Below are 24,449 nucleotides of genomic sequence, written 5' to 3'. Positions count from 1 at the left end.
CAGGGGCTACAGATGATCTCTAGGACAGAAAAATCAGTAGGGCACTAATAAATTTCTAGGGGTAAGAGGAAAACTCGACATGTAAAAATAAAAGCTGCTCAAAGCTTACATCTCTATGCTTTTAAGGGTAAGCCACTAAAAAGCTCTTACCTCCAGGTTCATCTACATGCATGAATACCATGTCATCATTTGCTGCCAGAATAGAATAGAACTGTTCCTGTCCCACGGAGGGGAGCTGGGCCATGCTCCATGTGTCCCCTTGATCTGTTGAAACGTGGATCCTTCTTGTTGTATCCTAGAACAGATGTCAATATTTATCTTTCTAATTTTCTGCCAAGATGCCATGGGCAGGGACATGAACAAGAATGTTTTAAATAATTACTATTATCCATTTCTCTACTGGGTACGATTGCTATGAATGAAAGGTCATAGTACCAATTACCAAAGCAATTTCTAGCCCCTAGCCAAGTTCTAGGTAAAGGAACAATCCATTCTATTCTAAGTAAGGCTATCTTGGCTTTCCCTTTGAATTCTTCATTCTGATGCGGCCCTGTAAGATAGTATAGTCTTGGTCTCTGATAGTCCACCTCCTTCCGTAGAGCTAAGGATTTGATGAGAACATTAGGTTGGCTTTATAGCCATTTGCATACACTCAGGTAATTCTTAAAATGATGACTACTGCATAAAAGTTTGGTCCCTTTCATACAGTGCTTGCATAATTTAAAGAATTATATACTTAAGGGTCTAGAAAATAGAGATGAAACCCATGTTTGGGAGATCACAAGGGAAGTCAAGATGTAACACGCCTTCTCTCTAAGGAAGTCTCTCAGAATAGCCAGGATGAAGGGAACAGGCATGGGCTGGAAAGAGGCCAAGGAGAGTCGGAAATTACTATAAGGAAACTGATTAGGGAGTATTTGGCTGACGAAAAGAGTCTGTTAAGAAAGCAATTAAAACTTAACTCTCTGATAAATAGCTTAACATCGCTACTAGATACAGTTAGCCTGAGCATGAGAATTAATGTCGGTGTTTCCTTAGATTAAATACTCTTTAAAGTTCAGTGATAAGTACATTTAACTTATTCAACTTATACCAACATGTCTTATTACTTTGAATCTTATTCTCATTATTGTAGGTAGAAACCAGAGTTCAAAAGTACATCGCAAAATTTTAATTCTGTAGACAGCATTATACCATATATGCAGTATAGCATAGGAAGCTACCTCTGGAATTTGAGTCTGATTTCCAGCAGGATTCCACTACTGGTTGACCCTAGGTAAGTTACTCAATTTCCTCATCTATAAAACTGAGGTAATACTATTAGCTCACAGGGTTATTGGGAGGATATTACAAAATGGCTCTGGAGAGTTATCTGTATTTACTGCCTACTTCTTCATCTCTAGTTCTCACTGAAGTCACTCCAATCGGCCTTTTAACTTCCAATGAAGTGCTTTTGTCAAGGTCACCAACAACCTCCACGTCGCCAACTCCAGCGGATAATTCTCAGAATGCACCTAACTCAATGGTCCTGATTTCCCTCTTCCTCCCTGATCCCTCCCTCTCAGTCTTCTTTGCTGGATTCTTCTCTTTCCAACCTTTCAGTTGTGGGTGCTTCAGGGCTTGCTCAGTCCTCCCACCTCTTTGCTACCTACTTACTCCTCCAGAAGATATCATCTGGTCACATGGCTTCAAATACCATAGCAATTAGGGAGATTCATATACCCAAATGCTCACTTGACATCTCCATTCAGATATCTAATAGGTGTCTCATATGCAGAACTGAATTCTTTTTTTATTTTTTTTGAGACAGAGTCTCACTCTGTTGCCCAGGCTGGAGTGCAGTGGCATGATCTTGGCTCACTGCAACCTCCGTCTCCACAGTCCAATTGATTCTTGTGCGTCAGCCTCCCGAGTAGCTGGGATTACAGGCATGCGCCACCACGCTTGGCTAATTTTTTGTATTTTTTAGTAGAGACAGGGTTTCGCCATGTTGGCCAGGCTGCTCTCAAACTCCTGACCGCAAGTGATTTGCTCGCCTTAGCCTCCTAAAGGGCTGGGATTAAGGCGTGAGCCACCATGCTCGGCCCAAAACAGAATTCTTGATTTTTCTCCCACAACCTGCTCCTCCTGCAGTCTTTGCCATCCTAGAAAATGGCACCACCATTCAGGCGCTCAGGATACAGACTCTTAAAGGTACCCTTGATTCCACTCATTCTCTCACAACCCACATCAAATCCATCAGCAAGTCCTATTAGTAATATGTTTAAAAATATATCCACAGTCTCACCACCTGCCCCGTTACCCACTGCCAAGAGCCTGGCCAAGCTACCACCTCCCCAGCTTGGACTCCTGAGAGAGCTCCCGGCGCTCCCGCTGCTTCTGCGCGTGCCCCTGTCAGGCTGTTCTGCGCACACCTATTCTTCAAAAGAGAAGCCAAATCTCAGCATTCCCCTGCTCACAACCCTCTCACAGCTCCCAACACAAGAAGAGTAAGGCCCACATCCTAATTGTGATCTACAAAGGCCACATAAGGTCTGGCCAGACCCCCTCTGGCCCCACTTTGGACTATTATTCTCTGTGCTCCCCCCATACTGCCCTTCCCCCCTTTGCTTGGATTGATCGGGCATGCTCCAGCCTGAGGGTCTCTGCACTGGCTGTGCCTCATCCTACTCTCCTCCCAGATGGCCACATGGTCAAGTTCTTGTTTCACTTAGGTCTCAGAGAGCCCATCCTAAACAGTCTGTCTAAAAGAGCACTGACTCCTGACACTTTGTTTTCTCACTGTTTTAGATTTCTTCACGGCTTTAATTATTACCTGATACACACACACTCACATTTATATTTATTTATGAGACAGGGTCTTGTGCTGTTACCCAGGCTGGAATGCAGTGGCATGATCACAGCTCACTGCAGCCTCAACCTCCCCAGGCTCAGATGATCCTCCCACCTCAGCCTCCCAAGTAGCTGAGACTATAGGCACATGCCACCATGCCTGGCTAATTTTCTTATTTTTTGTAGAGACAGGGTTTTGTCATGTTGCCCAGGCTGGTCTTGAATTCCTGGGCTCAAGGGATCCACCCGCCTCAGCCTCCCAAAGTCCTGAGATTACAAGTGTGAGCCACTACCCCCAGCCTTCATATTTATTTTTTGAGTATTTATTTTCCCCCTTAAACATAAGTTCTGAGAGCAGGAAATTCATCTGTTTTGTTCACTGCCATATTCCTGGGACTTAGAATAGTACCTAGCATATAGTAGGCACTCAATTAATGTTATCTAATTGTATTTTTATTCTTGGATAATGAGCAAGAGATTGCTTTCTACAGATGTCCATGTCTGAGTAATGCCCAAACACTGGATCAAAATATCCTGGTCGGGCGTGGTGGCTCACGCCTATAATCCCAGCACTTTGGGAGGCTGAGGTGGGGGGATCACCTGAGCTCAGGAGTTCAAGACCAGCCCGGCCAACATGGCAAAACCCCATCTCTACTAAAAATACAAAAATTATCCGGGTGTGGTGGTGCACACCTATAGTCCCACTTACTTGGGAGGTTGAGGCAGGTGAATTGCTTTAATCTGGGAGGCGGAGGGTGCAGTGAGCCGAGATTGCGTCACTGCACTCCAGCCTAGGCAACAGAGAGAGACTTTGTTTCAAAAAAAAAAAACAATCCCAAAAAAGATAACAGAATTCACATGGTGACAGAAGGCCAAAGTGCAGAGTAGCCTATCAGTCAATCAGCCTTTGCAAAAAGAATCACCCCTAACACTCACAGTGGTACTAAATATAACAAAAAGACAAGAAACTCTGTCAATGCCAAGTAATAAAGAGAATCTATACGAGAGATATTTGCAGAAATATCAGACCCCAAAGGGGAGAGGGCAATACCTACCTTATCAGCCATCACAGAGGCAAAAAGGAAACGTCCCCCAAGACCAAATGAGTAGATTTTCACACCAATAGTTTTGAAGCTTTTTCCCAAGTCTGAAGTTCTCCATAATTCCAGAGCCCCAAGGTCAGCTTCTTAAACAAGACAAAATATTAATTAAAATTTCACTTACTGGTGAGCCTAGTTCAAAGCAGTTGTTTTAGAATCAGTCTTAATTTTATAGCTAAAGCATTTTAAATACTATGCATGTTAATCAAGTGACAACATAAAATGTGATACAGCGGCCAGGCGCAGTGGCTCATGCCTGTAATCCCAGAACTTTGGGAGGCTGAGGTGGGCAGATCACGAGGTCAGGAGATAGAGACCAAACTGGCTAACACCATGAAACCCCATCTGTACTAAATATACAAAAAAATTTAGCCAGGCGTGGTGGTGGGCGCCTGTAGTCCCAGCTACTCGGGAGGCTGAGGCAGGAGAATGGCGTGAACCCGGGATGCAGAGTTTTCAGTGGGCAGAGATCGCGCCACTGCGCTCCAGCCTGTGTGACAGAGCAAGACTCCGTCTCATAAAAAAAAAAAAAAAAAGTGATACAGCATTAGATATAGGCAATTCATATTTGTGTTTTATTTTATACATTTCAGATTTTATGCTCAATGGAAAGGTAAGAGATTACTTAATTCTAATACAGTGTTTCATAAAAACATCAAAGCCACAGCAGACGGGTGCGGTGGCTCACGCCTGTAATCCCAGCACTTTGGGAGGCCGAGCCGGGTGGATCACGAGGTCAGGAGTTCAAGACCACCCTGGCTAACACGGTGAAACCCCATCTCTACTAAAAATACAAAAAATTAGCCGGGCGTGGTGACAGGCGTCTGTAGTCCCAGCTACACAGGAGGCTGAGGCAGGAGAATGGTGTAAACCCAGGAGGCGGAGCTTGTGGTGAGCGGAGATGGCGCCACTGCACTCCAGCCTGGGCGACAGAGCAAGACTCCGCCTCAAAAAAAAAAAAAAAAAAGCCACAGCGTGCTGCTCTACTTTCTTCATGGAACAGTTTGGAATTATCTTATCCTATTTTAAATTGTCTTGAGTTTTCTTTTCTTTTCTTTTAAGAGCTGGGGGTCTTGCCACATTGCCCAAGCTGTCCTTGAACTTCTGGGCTCAAGCAATCCTGCTGTCTCAGCCTCCCAAGTAGCTGGGACTGCAGGCATGCAACCATCATGCCCAGCTGGAGTTTTGGTTTTCCTGAATTTACATTCCATGAGGGCAGGCCTTGGGTGTTTTCTTCTCTCCATCCTTAGAACAGTGTTTAGCATATGAGCAGGTGCTCAAATATCTGTTGAATGAGTAAATGAAAGATTTTGCTTTCTGTTTTCAAACTGTGTCAGAGTTTGGGAAGCCAGCTGCTTCTGCAAACACAAACACAACCCTTGCTTTCCTGTAGAAATAACCATGCATTTCAATTTGCTATTGTCTGTAGCATAATATTTGCTTTACATAAATACATTGCTAAGATTAAATATTGCCTCTACGTATAGCCTATATTTTTACTTGATCTGGGTAGTGTAGTAATTTGGTTTTACTTTCAAGATTTTAATAACCACTAACAGCTTTCTTTAGCTATTACAATTTCAGGAGAATGGAGGGACCTTTTATGTTTCTACCTTGCACAACCCAGAAAATTCTACCATGAATGGACAACAGGACATTATTTTCTGGGACTAAAATATACTTACTGCAGGAGCCATTTGCATAGGTTGTAAAGAAGATGGTGTTGTCTGATCCCCTACAATGAGGCAAAAACGGGGAAAAGAAATGGTTTAAGACTGCTGAAGGACTATGTTGACCTTACTCACAAACTTCCTAGCAGGTCTAACAAGCTTCATTCACAGGCACTGACAAGCACCACTTCTCAGGTGCTGAGCCCTGGTCCTTCACAGCTCTGCCTGTCAAGCTCCCCACTGCCCGGCCCATGTGTTGTCTACAGTCCACCACTTCTTTATGTGAACTCTTTCAGGCAGTCATGCTGGTCTACTCACCCTCTCAACATTTGTCTCTGACATTTTTGATCATCACAACTGAGGGGTGGGTGGCGGAGGTGTTATTGGCATCTACCGGGTAGAGGCCAGGGATGTTGCTACACATTTTATGATGCACAGGACAGTCCTCCCACAATAAAGAATTCTTTGATCCAAAATGTCATTAGTGCTGAGATTGAGAAACTCTGTTTTAGAGCACTGTACCATCTGCACAGCCACTTGGCATGCATTTGCCTCCTGTTTTTTATTTTACTTGCATAGTATATGCCTTACCTTTCCTACTATATAAATTAGCTTCTTCAGGGCAGGTACTATACTTTGCTGTTTCCCTTCAGAATCTAGTTCAATGCTTTGTATGAGTTAAATAATTTAGTTCTTCCATCTCAAATAGACAACTAGGTCAGAGGTTGAATTATTTAAAATGTAACCTGGAAAGGGAGTTTGCAGGGAACTAGATTCAGACCCTCCTGGCACTTACTGGATTGCAACCAAAAAAAGGTGTTGGTTTTGAGCATGTTCTTTCAGAACTTTTGGTTGTAAATTCCTAGAAACTAGAGATCTAAAAAGGTGAGTAAACAGCAGCATCCTGGTTATTCATATTTAGACACTAAACAACAACAACAAAAAATGTTACAAAAGTAAAAACCTTGCATAGGATACAAAACAAAATCCTACTTTAAAATAACTTTTTAGTTTTAAAGATAAGGTTTTGTTTATTTAAGTGACGGAGTCTTGCTCTGTCACCTAGTTTGGAGTGCAGTGGTGCAATCACAGCTCACTGCAGCCTCGAACTCCTCGGCTAAAGTGATCCTCCCATCTCTTTCTCTTGAGTAACGAGGACTACAGGTGTGCACCACCATGCTTGGCTTTTTTTTTTTCATTAATTTTTTGTAGAGATGGGGTCTCACTCTGTTGCCCAGGCTGGTCTTGAATTCCTGGTCTCAAGCAATCCTTCCATCTCAGCCTCCCAAAGTGCTTGGATTATGGGTATGAGCCACTGCACTTGGCTAAAGATGAGTTTTAATGATTAAAATTTAACAAAACTTAGCCAGGTGTATGCCTGTAGTTCCAGCTACTGGGAAGGCTGAAGTGCGAGGATCACTTGAGCCCAGGAGGCAGAGGCTGCAATGAGCAGAGATCGTGCCACTACATCCCAGCCTGGGTGACAGAGCCAGGCCTTATCTTAAAAAAAGAAAAAAAAATTATTTACACATGACCTACATGTTTTAGTTCCATCAGGAGTGAAACAATTTAACTTAGTTATCTTAAAAATTACTTCCACCTGGTACGGTGGCTCATGCCCTGTAATCCCAGCACTTTTGGGAGGCTGAGGTGGGCGGATCAGGAGGTCAGGAGTTTGAGACCAGCTTGGCCAACATGGTGAAACCCCATTGCTACTAAAAATACAAAAGTTAGCTGGGTGTGGTGGCACACGCCTGTAATCCCAGCTACTCAGGAGGCTGAGGCAGGAGAATCACTTGAACCTGGGAGGTGGAGACTGCAGTGAGCCGAGATTGCACCACAGCACCCCAGCCTGGGCAACAGAGCAAGACTCCGTCTCAAGAAAAAAAAAATTCCTTCCTTCCTGATAAAACTGTATAAGGTACAAATACAATTCATTAGAATACATAAAACGAAAGCAAATGTGGCATGTGTACCAGAGTGGTGCTATAAAAACCTCATTAAAAAAACATTTCTGGGGCTAGGCATGGTAGCCCATACCTATAATCCCAGTACTCTGGGAGGCTGAGGAGGAAGGATTGCTTTAGCACAGGAGTTTGAGACCAGCCTGGGCAACATAGTGAGACCCCCTATCTCTACAAAATAAAAATACAAAAATTAGCTAGGCATGGTGGCACATGCCTGTAGTCCCAGCTACTTGGGAGGCTGAGGCAGAAGGATCACTTAAGTCCAGGAGGTCAAGGCTGTGGTAAGCCATGACTGTGCCACTGTACTCTAGCCTGGACAAAAGAGCAATACCCTATCTCAAGAACAAGAACATTTCTAGAAAAGGCCTACTTTATTTAAGCAATATATTTAATATTTTAATCAATCTTGGTAGACATATTTCAAATCTGTATTCTACACTTTCCTGATTCCTAGAGTACAGGAAACTCTTGGGATTGTGGGTCATCATCATGAACATCAATTCTATCAAACTATAACACAGTGTTCCCATTAGAAGTTACTAACACAGGTGTACTTTCTTGATCTAGCACTAAATAATTTAATACTGATTATTCTCTAAGTCTTTGTCTGCTCTTTTAGAGTAATTCCACCTCCTTCCAGCTCTCAGGCTGTAATTCTAATGCTGTTACGTGCTTATTGCAGCAGTTACATATCCTACCTCTGTAACCAATCTGCTATAAACTGGGATTCACAAATTAGCTGAAATTAGTCAAAGGGAAAGGAGAAAGAGGCTCTAAACAACATTCTGAGCCTAATCAGATTTTGGAGGCATGAAGCCTGTTAATTCAGTTCTTGCTTAGCCATCCCCACATTCTCCAAATAAGCCTCCTTTCACAAAAGGAAAAAACTAAAGCCCAGAAAGGTTGAGCCCCTGACTAGCAGCAGAGTGAGGACAGAACAAAGGTGACGAGACTCCCAAGTAAGAGCTCCCTCCACTCCATCCTCTTTAAGCAGGCACCCGGAGGGGCAGGGAATCTCTCCAAGAAAAGTGAATGAGTTTTGGTGCGCAATGTGACTTCAGGAGTCTGGAAGCTCTTTCAGCTTTCTTCCTGATTCCTTGCCATGTTCTACATGACTGAAATGGAACTCTAGACAAGAGGGTAAATCTGGGCATGGAGAAGTATTTAAATCCCTAAATTAAAGCTATATTTTATTGTATTTTAATTGATGTCACCATTCATGGAGAATGAACCCTGGGCAGGCAGCAGCAACTCAGTCACCTGCCTTGTTTTATACTTTATGTTCTAACATTTAAGTGAGACTAAGTCTTCTTTTCCAGCAGAATGAGAAGCTCCTCCAGGTCAAGGCCTGTGTCACACCCCTCTCCAATATCTCTTATGGCACCCTGAAGAGTACTTGGCACAAAGTGCTCAATATTTATTCATGTGATTTTTGGCAGCGCTATCAGGAAGGGTTTAGGGCTCTGCACAGATGGAGTCTTCTGTTACTCACCATTTGGCCAAACATACTGCTTTGTGGATTTCTTCCCATTTTCCCCCAAAATTCTTGGACACCCACAGGCCATTCTGAAAGATTATAAATGACTTATCAAAATTCTAGCTTTATCCTGTGTAGTTGCTTGTATGACCTTTAATATTTCATATCCAATCATTCAGGACAGGAAAAACACACACTGAAGCTCCATCAGAGCTGCCCGAGCTCCACAGACACACACATGGTTTATCTGGGCCCTTTTGGGGTCTTGGAAGTTCAGAATAACAAATGCGTATGAAGTGCCTATTATGTGCCAGGCACTGTACCAGATGTTGCACTGGGGATACAAAGATGAATAAGACACACTCCCTGCTGAGAGAAGGGGCTCACAGTTTAACAAGGCGCATAGATAAGAAGAAAGTTCAACACTATGCAGAGTTATAAAATATGGTCTAGTATAGAAGTGAGGAGAGGAGGAACATTGCATCAGAGATGGTGTCCTGAAGAAGACAGGTGCACTGAGTTTTAAATGATGAGCAGTGGGACCAAAAGAAGGCAAACAGGGAGATGAGGTGTTGCTGCACAAAGAGAGACTAGTATTAGCAAACGCAAGGAGGTCATAAACCCTGCAGTGTGTGCAGGGAGCTAAAAGCCATCAGGCATTACTTGAGTGCAAATTCCAGGGTAAGCAAATGAGGAACTAACGCTAGGTAGAAAGGTGAGGCCAGCTCACAGAGAGCCTTCCTTCTGTGCCATGGTAAGGACTCCAGGGTTTATTGCATATGAGGTGCTCTCAGGAGGAATGTGTGCTAAGCAGGAGGATGACACAGTCCGTTTCACTTTCTTAGGTGGAGTACTTGGACGTGAATGGGAAAGATGGATTTCAGAGGGTCCAGACTAGAGGCAAGGAAAAGCAGTGAATGACTGCCACATTAGTTCGGTAAGAGCTAATGAGGTCTTGAACACTGGCCATGAGGAACAGGCTCTGCAAGAATTTAGAAGCTAGCATAGTAGAACTGGATGACTTCTCCTGCAGGGCAGGATGAGAGGTAGGGGTGTGTGTGTGTGTGTGTGTACGCACGTGCATGCACATGCATGTAAGTTGGTCACTCTAGTTTCCTGGTTGGGGTATAGGATGCATTGTGATATCATTAACTAGTATAAGGATTAAGGGAAGAAGATCAGGTCTGAGAGAAGAGTAGGGAGGAAGCTCAGTTTTAAATTGATTTAAGGTGCTTGTGGAACATCCAGCTAGAGATATTCAGGGGGCAGCAAGACAGGAATATGATGCATTAGGGGAAAGCCAGGGCTAGAGATAAGGATTTGAAAATCTTATACATTATAGGTGGTGGTAGCTAAATGGTAAGAGTGGAAGAGAATGCTCAGTGAAATGAGGAGTAGGCATTTAAGGGTAGGCTGAAAGGACGTTAAGGAAGGAACTAAAAGGAATAATGTCACAGAAGCCAAACAATTAGAGTTCTCAAAAGGAGGGATTGGCCAATAGTTTGAAATGTAGCAGAGACTTAACAAAATTCTGACTGACAACATTACACCGGCAATGTGAGCTTACTGAGCTCCGCCTCAGTGGAGATGGGACAGAGATGTCCTAGTCTAGCTGAAATTAAATGTAACTTATTTAGGCAGAATTTATGTTCAGTACTCCTGTACTCTCACTCACCATTCTCCTCTAACTTTTTCTCCCCTGGTAATACTCACATCCTAGCATTTCTAATTTACCTAATTCTACTTATAAAGACAAGGCAGAATTTGATACCACTGATTTGCATTTTAGTACAAATTGGTCCCTCTTCTCCATCCCAATTATATGTACTTCAGACTTACCCTTAAATGGAAGAAATTTCAGGTACAGAAGCAGACTGTATCTGTCTCTTCCTGAGGACAGTGCTGTTTTAATAACCCTGAGACACTTGGTAAGGAAGATGCAGTAGTCAAAGGGGAGCTCTATGGGTCTGTTCACTCCTTGCTCCCTTGTAGTGCTTTCAGCTTAAGCTGCTGGAGGCCAGTTTCCAGGAATTGTTGTTCTAAGATCTGAAGCTTACTCCCCAGCAAGCTAGTTTCCTTCCTCTGGCCTCCACTGCTAAGCATAACTCTGAGGCCGGACACAGTGGCTCACACCTGTAATCCCAGCACTTTGGGAGGCCGAGGCAGGCAGATCACCTGAGGTCAGGAGTTCGAGACCAGCCTGGCCAACATGGTGAAACCCTGTCTCTACTAAAAATACAAAAAAATTAGCTGGGCCTGGGTGCACATGTCTGTAATCTTGGCTACTCTGGAGGCTGAGGCAGGAGAAGCACTTGTACCCGGGAGGCGGAGGTTGCAGTGAGACCAGATTGTGCCATTGCACTCCAGCCTGGGCAAGAAGAGCAAAACTCTGTCTCAAAAAAACAAAAACAAAAACAAAAGCAAAAAAAAAAACATAACTCTGGCCCTCCTGGTGCCCCTCAGCCTCACCTCTGCTCAAAAATCTCCCCACAGAAGGCTCAGAACCCAGACCTCTCTTCCAGTGCCCTTCGTCCTCCTATGTCATCCTTTGCTCAGCCTGACTTGTTCACAGTTGATGATCTTGTTTCGGACCCCAAAACAGTCAGTACAGCAATGACTCTCAAACTTTGGTGCTCAGGCTCAGCTGGGGAGCCTGTTAAAAATATTAGCCACCCCACAACAGAAGTCATTGATTTATTACACCTGGGTTTGGGCAAAGGGATGTGCCTCTTGAACTAGCTCCTCAGGTGTTTCTATCTGATGAGAGAAGGCCATAAAAATGTAAAGTATAATTCTGATTATTATAGTCTAGCAACTCAGCCACTTTGGGCCCTTAACCACAGTAAAGGAGACTGGTCCTCCAGGAAAGGAGAAGCTGAATGTGTTCCTCAGAGAACTTTGAGAAGTGGGAGGGTTAGGGAAACACACTGGTTTCTGGGGAAAGTATAGGAACGTGGTAGGGAGCGCGGGGATTTAAGACTTTGGATATTTAATACATGAGTGTCAAAGACAGAAATCAGTATGTTTTATAAACTGAGGACATAACAAAAAAGAAAAAAATTAGAAAGATGTTGTTTGATCATAGAAAAGGAACAATGACAACATCAGGAGTTTGACAATTTATGCTTGTCCCTTGTAGCACAAGAATGATTAAATTAAACTGTTTTCTAGTTCATTACTCCAATACCATACATTTAGTCACTTAAAAAAATTACAGTGACAACTAGGCATCACACTTACCTGGAATAGATAGCATGTGGAAATCGTGTCCTTTACCAAATAGGAAAAAGCGTCAAAAAAATACATACTTCATGCCATAAGGAGACTCGAAAGAAGTCCAATATTAAAAGCATTTCCTAAAGGATCCTTCTAAGACAGTACATTTGAGACTATAAAATGCAAAAGGCAAACCATGTTCCTCAACTGGACTTACTTCAGTGCTGAGAGCTAAAAGATAATCAGAATTCTGAGGGCTATACATCATCTGAGTGAGAGGATGAAAAGGGAGATCTGTTTGCACAAAATTCTTCGCAAAATCTGATGATCTGAAGATTCTTCCTCCACGACTTCCTCCAGACACCTCTGCTGTTAATACCACCTGATAGGAAGAGGAAAGATCTGATTCAGGGTATGATACTATCTATGCAAGCACAGGAGTTCTTACACCATTTTCACCAGACATTAGTTAAGAAATTTTAGTTCTAGAAATAAGAAGAGTTATAAAAACTGATTAGTTGTTCCACTCTACCCCTTGGGTCTTATTCTTATAAAAAAATAACACCCTGAACTGAGCTGGGACATCATATCTGTGGGTTCAAGCCTAGATTAGGCTGAGATTAGTTTTCCAAAAAACTAAAATGTTGTCATAGGTTATATACATTGTAATGTTAAGCAACTGCTGCATAATTATTAAGGGCTTTGGTGCACCTTGGGCGGGGAACAAAAACAAACCTGTGTGCTCAGAGTTTCATTCTTATATGATCGATATTAAATTGTGTTTAAGGCAGGCACAGTGGCTCATGCCTGTAATCCCAGCACTTCAGGGGCTGAGGTGGGTGGATTGCTTGAGCCCAGAAGTTCAAGACCAGCCTGAGCAACATGGCAAAACCCTCTACAAAAAAATATAAAAATTACCCAGGAGTGGTGGCAAGAGCCTGTAGTCCCAGCTACTCAAGTGACTGAGGTGTGAGGATCCCTTGAGCCTGGAAGGTCAAGGCTGCAGCGAGCCGTGACGGTATCACTGCACTCCAGCCTGGGAGACAGAGTGAGACCCTTAAAAAAATTGTGTTTAATTTTAAAATATAAATATAGCAATACTAAACTAAAATACATTACTGTGAATCACTGGACCATGCCAATACTAATATCTGACAGCTCTGCATGTGGTATCAAGCACAAGCTTTATGTATACAAGAATGAGTCTCACCTTTCCAGAGTTCTCAGGACCAATAGCCATGCCAAATTCAGTCCGAATAAAGGTGTTATTGATGAGATTTGTAATATCCTTAAAGTTCTTCCCATAATCCTCACTGAGAGGAAGAAAAAAAGGGCAAATTTAGGGTGCAGTGGTCATGGATATTACTGAGTTCCTACTCAGCTTTCATTCTCCCTTTCCACCAATCATGCTGAGAGACTCGGCTCACCCTGAACAGCCACATTCCTAGCTCCAGAGGTGCCCTGGTGAGTCCGAAGAACATTCCACCCCCCCCCGCAACCCGCTCACCAGTGATGGGGGTTCAGGAATCGGGGAGTGACTCAGGATGAGCCAATGGGAGATAAAAGGTGGGTGGGAAATTTGGGGTCTTCTAGGAAGCACACTGCCTCCCACTTATGATAGCCACCTGATAAAATGGTCTATATTCCTTCAGACCAGCAGTTCTTAATCAGGGTGCTTTTGTCCCCCAAGAAACATTTGGTAATGTTTGCAGACTTTTTTTTTTTCCTTTGAGACAAGATCACACTCTGTTACCCAGGCTGGAGTGCAGTGATGCAATCTCAGCTCAGTGGTGCAATTCCCAGGCTCAAGTGATTCTCCAGCCTCAGCCTCCTGAGTAGCTGGAATTACAGGTCCGTGTCACCACGCCTGGCTAATTTTTGTATTTTAAGTAGAGACGGGGTTTCACCACATTGCTCAGGCTGGTCTTGACTCCCAAGCTCAAAGTGATCCGCCCGCCTCGGCCTCCCAAAGTGCTGGGATTACAGGCATGAGCCACTGCGCCCGGTCCTACAGACATTTTTGATTATCACAATGCAGGGCTGAGGTGCTACTGGCATTAAGTGGGTAGTGGCCAGCGATGTTGCCAAACATCCTACAAGGCACAGGACAGTCCCACAATAATAAAGAATTACCTGGCCCCAATGTCAAGAGTACTAAGGTTGAGAAACCCCAATGATGCAGTATGTGAACACACAGTAAAGACTGCTATCGTCATTCTGTCACAATGGGAGCACAGAGAAGGTAATTTCAGAATACCTGAGAAGCAGAGCCTATGACACTGAATTGAATTGACCCTGAAGCCTGTCATTCCTCTGTACTTAGTTACAGAATCAACTATTCCCTTATTATTCAAGTTAGTTTAAGGTGCAAAGTGCTCCCAAAGGCTTCTAACTAATCTATTAATCCACAGTAGTTATGATAAAGCTGTAAATGAAGCTGTAGCAAGTTCTTGAAGTTTTTCCCCGTAGAAGTTACCATCCCTAGGCACAAGTCTGTAAGGCACTCAGTACATGAAATACAGCTAGGAAAAACAAACAAACTTAATCTCAACTCTCAGAGTTTCCAAGCTTTTTCCAAAAGTTCATTCCAACAATATCTTTGAGAAGTATTCGAATCCATGTTTAGATTCTGGAAAATAAAAGCAAAAATTCCATAGCTGTCTAACCCTGACAGGTTTAATACTATGTATAGCTCTCTTACACAATACACAATGCTAAATCTTAATGTTCATTAAATTTAAGTATCCATCAATGAAGACTGCTGTGCACTGCAAATTTTTGCACACAGATAAATGTAATCTGCAGTGGTCTTCAATGATAGAATATAGTTATGTGTTGCATGAAGATGTTTTGGTTACCAATGGACTGTTTATATGATGGTGAGTCCAGATTATGAAACCATATTGTTACCATGCGTTTTCTATGTTTAGATATACAAACACTTAGTACTGTGTTACAGCTGCCTACAGTATTCAGTACAGTAACATGCTCTACAGGTTTGTTGCCTAGGAACAAGAAGTTATACCATATAGCTGTGGTGTGTAGCAGGCTATACTGTCCAAGTGTAAGTACACTCTGTGATGTTTGCACAATAATGAAATCACCTAATGATGCACTTCGCAGAATGTATCCCCATCAATAAGTGAAGCTTGAATGTACATGATGTAAATGATGTTACAGGTTTTGGTAGCGGCCTCAACAAATAAAGAATTGCAGAACCATGAGCAGTGTAAGGGGCTGAAGTGAACATCTTGCCCAACTCCCTCATTTCACAGATGAGGAGTTGCAAGGGAAGGCAATTTATCAAAAGTCAACTAGTTAATTAAGGGCAAAATTGAAACTATAGTCCAATTCTCTGAACCTTTAGCCCTAAACTGGAGATAACTTTTAATTATCTGTGAGGATTTTTTCCCTTACAAACTGGGGTCTTCCTCTATCTTGCTGGGGGCTTATGACCTGGCAGAAGAGATCAGCTAACAGAAAGTTGGAGACAGAAGGGAAGTATCCATGTGTGTATGTAGAGGTCCCTGATAATATGCTGAAACAAACTACATATGTCTAAGTTGTCTGAATGACTCTATCCTTCCTTAAGTACATACACACACACAGAAAATTCCTAGATAAATGAAATACAATTGGGCGTCACCCAACAGAGTCCTATATTATATTACCCTTTCTTTGGCTTTGCAGTAGATCAGCTCTTATCTTCCTGACAGCTGGCCAAGAGATGTGCATAAACAATTCCCAGCTCTACAGTGCATGTATCATCAACAGCTCTGTAAATCTTCCAAAGGGGTTGAAGCAGCCTGATTAGTACTAGTTTACAAATTGGTCCTCCTTCATGACATCCCCAGAGAATCTCCACAAACCTGTTGGCAAGCCTGCTTGCTTTTTAAGAACTTGGCACAACAAACACATCCCTGCCCTTCAAAAAAAGAAACCAGCATGAGCAAAACAAAAAATCACCTGCTACAGCACTCTGGTACTTTAGTCAGTTAAATAAATGGAGAAAATGAACTAGTATCAACCTGCTGGGACTTAAGTAGGGTTCTAGCAAGGCCACTTTGGGCCCAGGGGTATATTTCTTAACATAATGCTTTATTTAAATGTAGCTTTATTTTCTATCAGCATACATATCATGAAGATATGTATGGTCTCAAACTCCTGGCCTCAAGCAATCTTCCCACCTTGGCCTCCCAAAGCTCTAGAATTAAAGGCGTGATCCTAGCACTTTATTTTCTATCAGCATATGTCATGAAGAGGAAATTGATGAACCAACTTTGATAAATCTAATTTTCAAATTCCATATGATAATTAATAGCGTTATGAACAGCCGTCGAATGATAAGTAAACAGTTAAAACGCTGTGAAACCAACTGCTTTAGAAACAAGTCTTTTTGGCCGGGCGTGGTGGCTCACGCCTGTAATCCCAGCACTTTGGGAGGCCAAGGCAGGTGGATCACAAGGTCAGGAGTTCAAGACCAGCCTGGCCAAGATGGTGAAACCCCGTCTCTACTAAAAACACAAAAATTAGCCAGGCGTGGTGGCACGCGCCTGAAATCCCTGCTACTCAGGAGGCTGAGGCAGAGAATTGCTTGACCCCGGGAGGCAGAGGTTGCAGTGCCGAGATCGTGCCACTGCACTGCAGCCTGGGCGACAGAGCAAGACTCCGTCTCAAAAAAAAAAAAAAAAAAGAAACAAGTCTTTTTAGTAACAATTCTATGCATCAACACTAATATCCATTTTCTGGTTACCAAAAATAAATGATCATTTTTGCATGTATCCACGGTGTAAACATGCACATGTTTATAACTCAAGAAAATAATGCTAAAATACAAATATATTTGGAATAGAGCTTATTTTAGCTAGGGCTGCTATAAAAGAATATTATAAACTGGGTGGCTTATAAACAGCAGAAATTCATTTCTCACTGTTCTGGAGGCTGAGAAGTCCAAGATGAAGGTGCCAGCAGATGTGCTGTCTGGTGAGGGTCTGCTTCCTGCTTCACAGATTACCCTCTTGTCGCTGTAACCGTACATGACAGACGGGGCAAGGGAGCTCTCGGGGTCTCTCTTATAAGGGGACTAATCCCACTGGTGAAGGTTCTGCCCTTATGACCTAATCACTTACCGAAGGTCCCACCTCCTAATACCATCGCACTAGGGGTTAAAATTTCAACATATGAGTTCAGAGGGAACATAAACATTCAGTGTACGGCATCCTGACACCCCCACCCTGCCCCTCCACTCCATTCCTCCAAACTCATGTCCTTCTCACATGCAAAATACATTCATTACATCCCAGCAGCCTCAAAAGCCTTTTTATTTTATTTTATTTTATTTTTTTGAGACAGAGTTCCACTCTTGTTACCCAGGCTGGAGTGCAATGGCATGATCTCGGCTCACTGCAACCTCTGTCTCCCAGGGTCAAGCGGTTCTCCTGCCTCAGCCTCCCAAGTAGCTGGGATTACAGGTATGTGCCACCACACCCAGCTAATTTTTGTATTTTTAGTAGAGACAGGGTTTCTCCATGTTGGCCAGGCTGGTCTCGAACTCCTGACCTCAGATGATCCACCCTCCTAGGCCTCCCTAAGTGCTGGGATTACAGGCATGAGTTACCGCGTCTGGCCTAAAGTCTTAACTTGTTCCAGCATCAACTCTAAAGTCTAAAATTGAAAGTGTCATCTAAATATCATCTATATCAGACAAAGGTGAGACTCAAGGTATGATTCATCTTGAAGCAAACTGCTCTTCAGTTGTGTACCTGTGAAACCAAACAAGTTATGCACTTCCAAAATACAATGGTGGGACAGGCACAGTATAGACATTTCCATTCCAAAAAAGGGAAATGGAAAAGATGAAAGGTGACTCCAAATAAGTCTAAAATACAGGCAAACTTCATGAGATATATTTATTTAGTTATTTTTAAAGAGTAGGTCTTAAGGCTGGGCATCCTCCCACCTCGGCCTCCCAAAGGCAACATAGTGAAAACCCATCTCTACAAAGTATACAAAATTTAGTTGAGCATGGTGGTTTCCAGCCTGTAGTCCCAGCCACTTGGGAGGCTGAGGCAGGAGGATCACTTGAGCCCAGGAGCTCAAAGCTACAATGAGCCGTGATCATGCCACTGCACTCCAGCCTGGGCAACAGTGTAAGACCCTGTGTCAAAAATAAATAAATAAAGAGAGGGTCTTGCTCTGCCACCCAGGCTGGGGTGCAATGATGAGATCATAGCTCACTATAGCCTAGAACTCCTGAGATCAAGCAATTCTTCTGCCTTAGCCTCCCAAGTAGCTAGGACTACAGTCATGTGCCACCACACTCAATTTTTTTTTTTTTTTGGTAGAGATGGGTCTCACTATGTTGCCCAGGCTGGTCTCAAACTCCTGGCCCCAAGCAATCCTTCCACCTCAGCCTCCCAAAGTGCTGGGATTACAAGTATGAGCCACTGCACCTGGCCTAGATATTAAAGCTTGAAAACAATTCTCTTTGGCTCTATGCTCTGTCCTACAGGTCCAATATTGGGGAGGGGGTCCCTCCTCTTCCCAGACACGCTGGGATTGTGTTCTTGCTCTGCAGCCTTGCCAGAAAGGGGGTAGGCCCGCAAGGATCTGGGTGGCCCTTCTCCCATGGCTTTGGGTGATGGTCCCTTCTTTTGAAATTGAGGAGGCAGCCTTGGTGATCCCTGAATGGCCTTGTCTTAAAGAAGAGCACACATACGCAACTGAATAACTCTGTGGTCCTTGAAATCTGAAAGCCTTCCCTCATTGGGTTCAAACTGGCAGTTTTCCTGTTGGGGTGACTGATTGAGTTCTTAGTTTACACCTATACTAATCTCTTTATCAAATGGTCACTTGGCCACATCCTAATTATTCACATCCTATTACTGCAGTCTGTGCAATTTAGATAGACTGAGAATTTTCCAAATCTTTTAGTACTGCTTTCTTCTTGCTTAATAATTCTGTCTTTAAGTCATTTCTCTTTTCCCACATTTTACTACGAGCAGTCAGGAGGAACCAAGCTGCAACTTCAACATTTTACTTAGATATTGTTTTAGCTAAATATGCAATTTCATTGCTTGCAAGTTCTACTTTCCACAAAACACTAGAACATGAACACAATTCAGCCTAGTTCTCTGCCACTTTATAACAAGGATTGCTTTTTCTCTACTGTCCAACAACGAGTTCCTCATTTCTGCCAGAAACCCATCATAATGGCCTTTGTGGTCCACATTTTTACGAATATTCTACCATGGATTACTTAGGTATTCTCTAAGATGGAAGTTTTCTCTACAGCCCTCCTCTTTTCTTTCTGAGCCTTCACCAGAATCATCTTTAAGTTTCATTAACAGCTATGTAGGCTTTTTCAAGCATGCACCTCAAAAACTCTTTCTGCTTCTACCCATTTTCTTTTGTTCATTTTGCCATGACTAAGCCACTATAAATTATAACATAAAAGTAACAAGGATGATGGTAAACTCTTAAAAATATTATTGTTTTGTGGTTTTTACTAATTGAGAAAGCTTATACAATCTTCATTATTCATGGATTCTATATTTGTAAATTTGTTTACCTTCTTAAATTTATTTGTAATCCCCAAATCAGTACTCATGGTCCCTTGCCAGTCATTTATAGACATTCATAGAGCAGCAAAAATGTGAGTCACCCAGTGTACCCATTCCCAGCTGAGGCCAAACAAGGTGATGCTTTGCCTTTGTGTTCAGTTCTAATACTATAAATAAGTGTCCTTTTCATGGTCTACTTAGTTTTTTTCTACTTAGGTTTTTGCAAGTTTATGCTTTTTTTGGGGGGTACTTTTTCTGTTTAAATAGCCTCCAAGAGCAGTGTCAACAAGCTGTTTAGTGTTCCTAAACACAAGAAGACTTTGATGTGCCTCATGGAGGAAATACGAGTATATGAGACAAGCCTTGTTTGGGCAAGAGTTCTAGTGCTATTGGCCGTGAATTCAGTGTTAATGAATCAATAATACACATTAAATAAGGTATCTTTAAACAGAAACACACATAAAACAAAGTTATGTATTGATCATTTGATGAAAATGAGTGCTGTGACCAGAAGTTTGCAGAAACCTAACCCTATATGTCCCCCTAGGAGCAATGGTTCACTATTAACTAATTCAATATTCATGACAACTTTACAGAACATAACTATCACTAATAATGACAACCAACTGCACTGAGATTTCCAGGTAAAAGATCAATAGGGAGAATGTAGTTTATTAAAATGTATCAAAATAATCATGGACCTGAAACTACTGCTGGGTAATACTGGCAAGATTTGAATTCATAATAAACTTAATTCCCAATATTTCAGTGTCTTTTTCCCCCACTGTCTGATATTACCTTGTGTTTTTATTTAACTATGTTGTGTTTTATCATTATTGGGAAAGGATACATGTTTTCTGTAGAAATTCTGAAACTACAAGTGGGAAAATAAAGAGAGTAAGATATTGTAAATAAAAAAATCACAGAACTTTTAATCAGAAGGAACATGAATATGTATTTGTGGGTCTTCATCTTACTCTGATTGACAACTTTACGTGTATAGAAGTGAAGTTGTATTAAAGGTAAAATGCCATCATCACATTTTAATATACTTTTTCTTTAAAAAAAAAAGCAAGAAAATATATGTTGTAAATGGAATTTATCCCAACCTTGTAACTGAAATATGCAGTCATTGTTAACAATCTACTGCAGTGAAAACTGAACTGAGCATATCACTAAAAAGGTTGTTACGCAACATGCCTTGAAGAAGCTGGTTTACTGCACTAGCAGCACTTTGCATTGTATACCTTTAAGTTATCCTTTTTAAAAAATCTCAAGTAACATTCTGAAAAACTTACATTGACTATGTAATATATTTTAATGCAAAACCTCTTAATAGGGAAATTTGAGCAATTCTCAATAGAAACACCAGGAATAAAATAGCCCAGCAGTCTTTGTGATATTAATAATTAGGTATATAACATTGGTGTAGAATAATGCCTACATTTGCTTCACTAAGTAAATTATACAATGAAAAGTTGGACTCAAGACATCATAAAACAAAAAGATGGAAAATATCTTTTAGTTGCCAAAAATCAAATTATCATCTTAATTGTAGCTAGTTTATTTAACTTCATATGTGCAAGTGAGAGACAAACATACTCTATAATCCATAATAAAACTAATATTCCTTATAAGGAAATCAAAATTTATACTATACAAATATGATTCCCTTAAATGGAAAATATGCATATGTGTGTGTATGCATGTACATACACACAAACATATGTATACAGAAACATATGTATACACACATATACATACATACACATACATATAATCTCCCAAATCCTTCAATAATTCTTTTTCACGGCCTAAAGACAGAAGTATACTCCCTCTAATTCTGTATATCAACAGAGACAACTTCCTTCTATTCTTGTGAGACTTCATGCTGTAATACACAGAGCAGGTGGCATGTGATTTGCTGTTTTTTATTTCAAATCCAAATGAACCTTTAACCATATAAGATTTAGTACGCGAAGATGGTCTAACGAATAATATAATCACCAATGCTGTGAAAAATAGAAAAATCTTCAGAGTGGGTTCAATGGGCTTTTATCAGTAATTGGGCAACTTCAGCATACTCAGGACCCATTTTGATCAAACTGCTTCTTTCCCTTTCTCATTTCTGAAACGACAGTTGCCTCTTGGTTGGCATGTTTGACATGGTTGACTTGGTTGGCCAGTCACTTTAAGCCAGGCCAGCCCAGTTGGAAAGGCAACAAGGCATATTTACAGTTTCCACCTAAACTCTGGAAGTGGGTACAGAGTCAGTTTCCACTTCATGGCAGGGAAGAGATAATTAATATTCAAAGTCAATGTGGTTAAACAAACAAACAAACAAAGAAACAAAAAACTGCTGGGTAACATGAAAAAAAAGTACCTTGGTAACATTATACTATATCAGAAACAAATAGAATTGCACTCTAGTAAAGTATGTCAGGAAAGTGGGGTTTTTCACAAGACTAGACAAAAACAGGCTGAAAAAAGGCTGAGTCTGATGGTGGTGGTATTTAAACAGTGACATGGCAGTATTGGTTCTTGTTTTGGTTTTGATTGTCTTAAGTTGTTGAGGCATTAGGTATAGAAGATAATTCAACCTAGAGAAAGAGGCATTTAACAAACAGCCTTTAAAACACATTGACAACCATCAGAGTGGAGGTTTTCCTTTGCTACTGAAGAGTGAACTAGAAATAAACATCCTCTATGACACAAATATGTATGATACTGATCACAGCAGTATTAGCTACAGCGAAAAAAACAGCTACAACCTAACTATCCAATGGAACAATGATTAAGTAAATTATGTCAATCTAAAAAAATGAGGGGTTACCAGCAGAGTGAAGGTATGAGTACCAACCCATCAGCATGGATGTAGGTCATAATGCCAGGTGTTAGTAACATTTGCATGTTGGCAGGGGCTAGGGGGTGCAGTGTGCATTTGTAGAAGACGTGGAGGCATCTGGGGGACAGGCAATCTGCCTGAAGGCTTCAAATTCATTTTAACAACTGGTACAGCAATGCCAGTACCTGCTGGCTACATGCCATCCCTGATCATTGGCATGGCAGCAGCTAACAGCACCAAGCTATTACTCCATGCCAGGCACTGCAGAGCATACCTCACAACGGCTCTGAGGTGGGCATTATTATTGTCCTTTTACAGATGACAAAAAAGACTTAGGAGGTTAAATGACTTTCCCAAGTTCATTCTGTTTGCAATGACAGTGCTGTAATTCAATCCTGAGCCTACTTGCCAACAAAGCTTGGCAACATTTTGCTATTCCACATTGCCTCCCAATACGCTACAATTATATGATACAACATCAAAGGGGAAGGTCAAGATAATAAACTGCAAACAAATTAAGATTACACGTGGCTGTATGGTGAACTTTTTTCTTTCCTTTAAAATTTTCAAATGTCCTATAATATGATTATACTGCTTTTATAATGAAACACAGGTTGGTAAGAAAAACTATCATGAGGAGATATTTTATTTTTTTGAGAAAGGGTATTGCTCTGTCACCCAGCCTGGAGTGCAGTGATGTGATCATAGCTACTGCAGCCTCAACCTCCCAGACCCAAGAGATGCTCCTACCTCAGTCTCCCAAGTAGCTGGGACCACAGGTGTGTGACACCATGCCCAGCTAATTTTGTGAGGAGGGAATTTATAATAGCAAACATTCTTAACCACAGGAAAGAGTTACTGAAGCAAAGTTACACATTTTAAAATGCATTTTTCTCTCCCCAAATAGGATGTTTTTCATCTAAAATGGTTCAACTACTGTTCTGATTGAATAAACAAAGTCACCTACTATAGCGCTTTCTAGCACCAAGATTCTAAAATATAGTCAATCCTATATTTAAAAAAATTTAATTAACCATCTAAAAATTATAAAGAAGCCAAGACATTCATTCATTTATTCAATTATTATTTGCTGCCTGCCTACTACATGTTAGGCATTTGGCTAGATCCTGGGGACCCCAGTTAGTCAAGAACCTTGCCTTCATGGAATTTACACTGTAGTTAGATGGCAATTCCTTGTTGGCCTAAAGGTATTTGCTGCCTCTCTGGGACCAACATCAATGTATTGAAGGGCAGAGACCTCTGGCTCCATGCCCAGGAGATGTAGTCAAAGTTCATACCTCATGGGGAAGAGAGGTTAGGCTAATCCATTTCAGAGCTTGAACATGGGTTCACTCCCACTTGGGCCAAGAACAGCAGTCAAATAAAGAACCTTGAGAAAGTACCATTACTCCTGGGAGATACCCTGACCCTAGGGTAGTTTCTATATCATCTGCTGGTATGTCATTATTTCTTTAGGTCTCTAGGGGAAAATGAGACAGACATAAATGATTGAGAAGACGCAATCATTCAGCAATCTCTAGGAGTTAGTTGGTCTTGAATCTTACTGCTAAGGAACGGAACCTACTTTTTAACCAAGTCATACCTTTGAGAAGACAACTCTAAAACTTCACCAATGTCACAGTATAGGTTGTGGTTCCAGAACACATGTTACCACCATCATCGCCAGTGTGAACACTACAAAGCACTTTGGTAGGTCCGACCTGAGAGCCTCCTTCTTACCTAAAAATAATCTGCTTAGGCCTCAAAATGCTGTGTAAAT

General features: G+C 41.7%; 1 protein-coding gene across 6 annotated transcripts in view; it reads right to left on the bottom strand.

Moving 5' to 3' along the window:
- Positions 1–24,449, bottom strand: part of SORT1 (sortilin 1) — an 88,238-nt gene that overhangs the window by 32,286 nt on the left and 31,503 nt on the right. For 4 of the 6 annotated variants that reach the window (NM_001427912.1, XM_054668503.2, XM_054668501.2 and 1 more), the window contains exons 4-9: positions 13,473–13,575; positions 12,480–12,644; positions 9,062–9,135; positions 5,618–5,667; positions 3,888–4,018; positions 151–295 (exon numbers count right to left, since the gene is read on the bottom strand). In NM_001427912.1, the coding sequence (NP_001414841.1) occupies positions 151–295; positions 3,888–4,018; positions 5,618–5,667; positions 9,062–9,135; positions 12,480–12,644; positions 13,473–13,575 (668 nt within the window). The remainder of the gene's footprint in view (positions 1–150; positions 296–3,887; positions 4,019–5,617; positions 5,668–9,061; positions 9,136–12,479; positions 12,645–13,472; positions 13,576–24,449) is intronic. The other 2 variants (XM_054668498.2, XM_063810483.1) reach the window with 1 other exon arrangement.

Source organism: Pan troglodytes, chromosome 1 (assembly GCF_028858775.2).
Source record: "Pan troglodytes isolate AG18354 chromosome 1, NHGRI_mPanTro3-v2.0_pri, whole genome shotgun sequence".
In the NCBI taxonomy this organism is placed as follows: domain Eukaryota; kingdom Metazoa; phylum Chordata; class Mammalia; order Primates; family Hominidae; genus Pan; species Pan troglodytes.
This window is presented reverse-complemented; position numbering and strand designations above follow the sequence as displayed.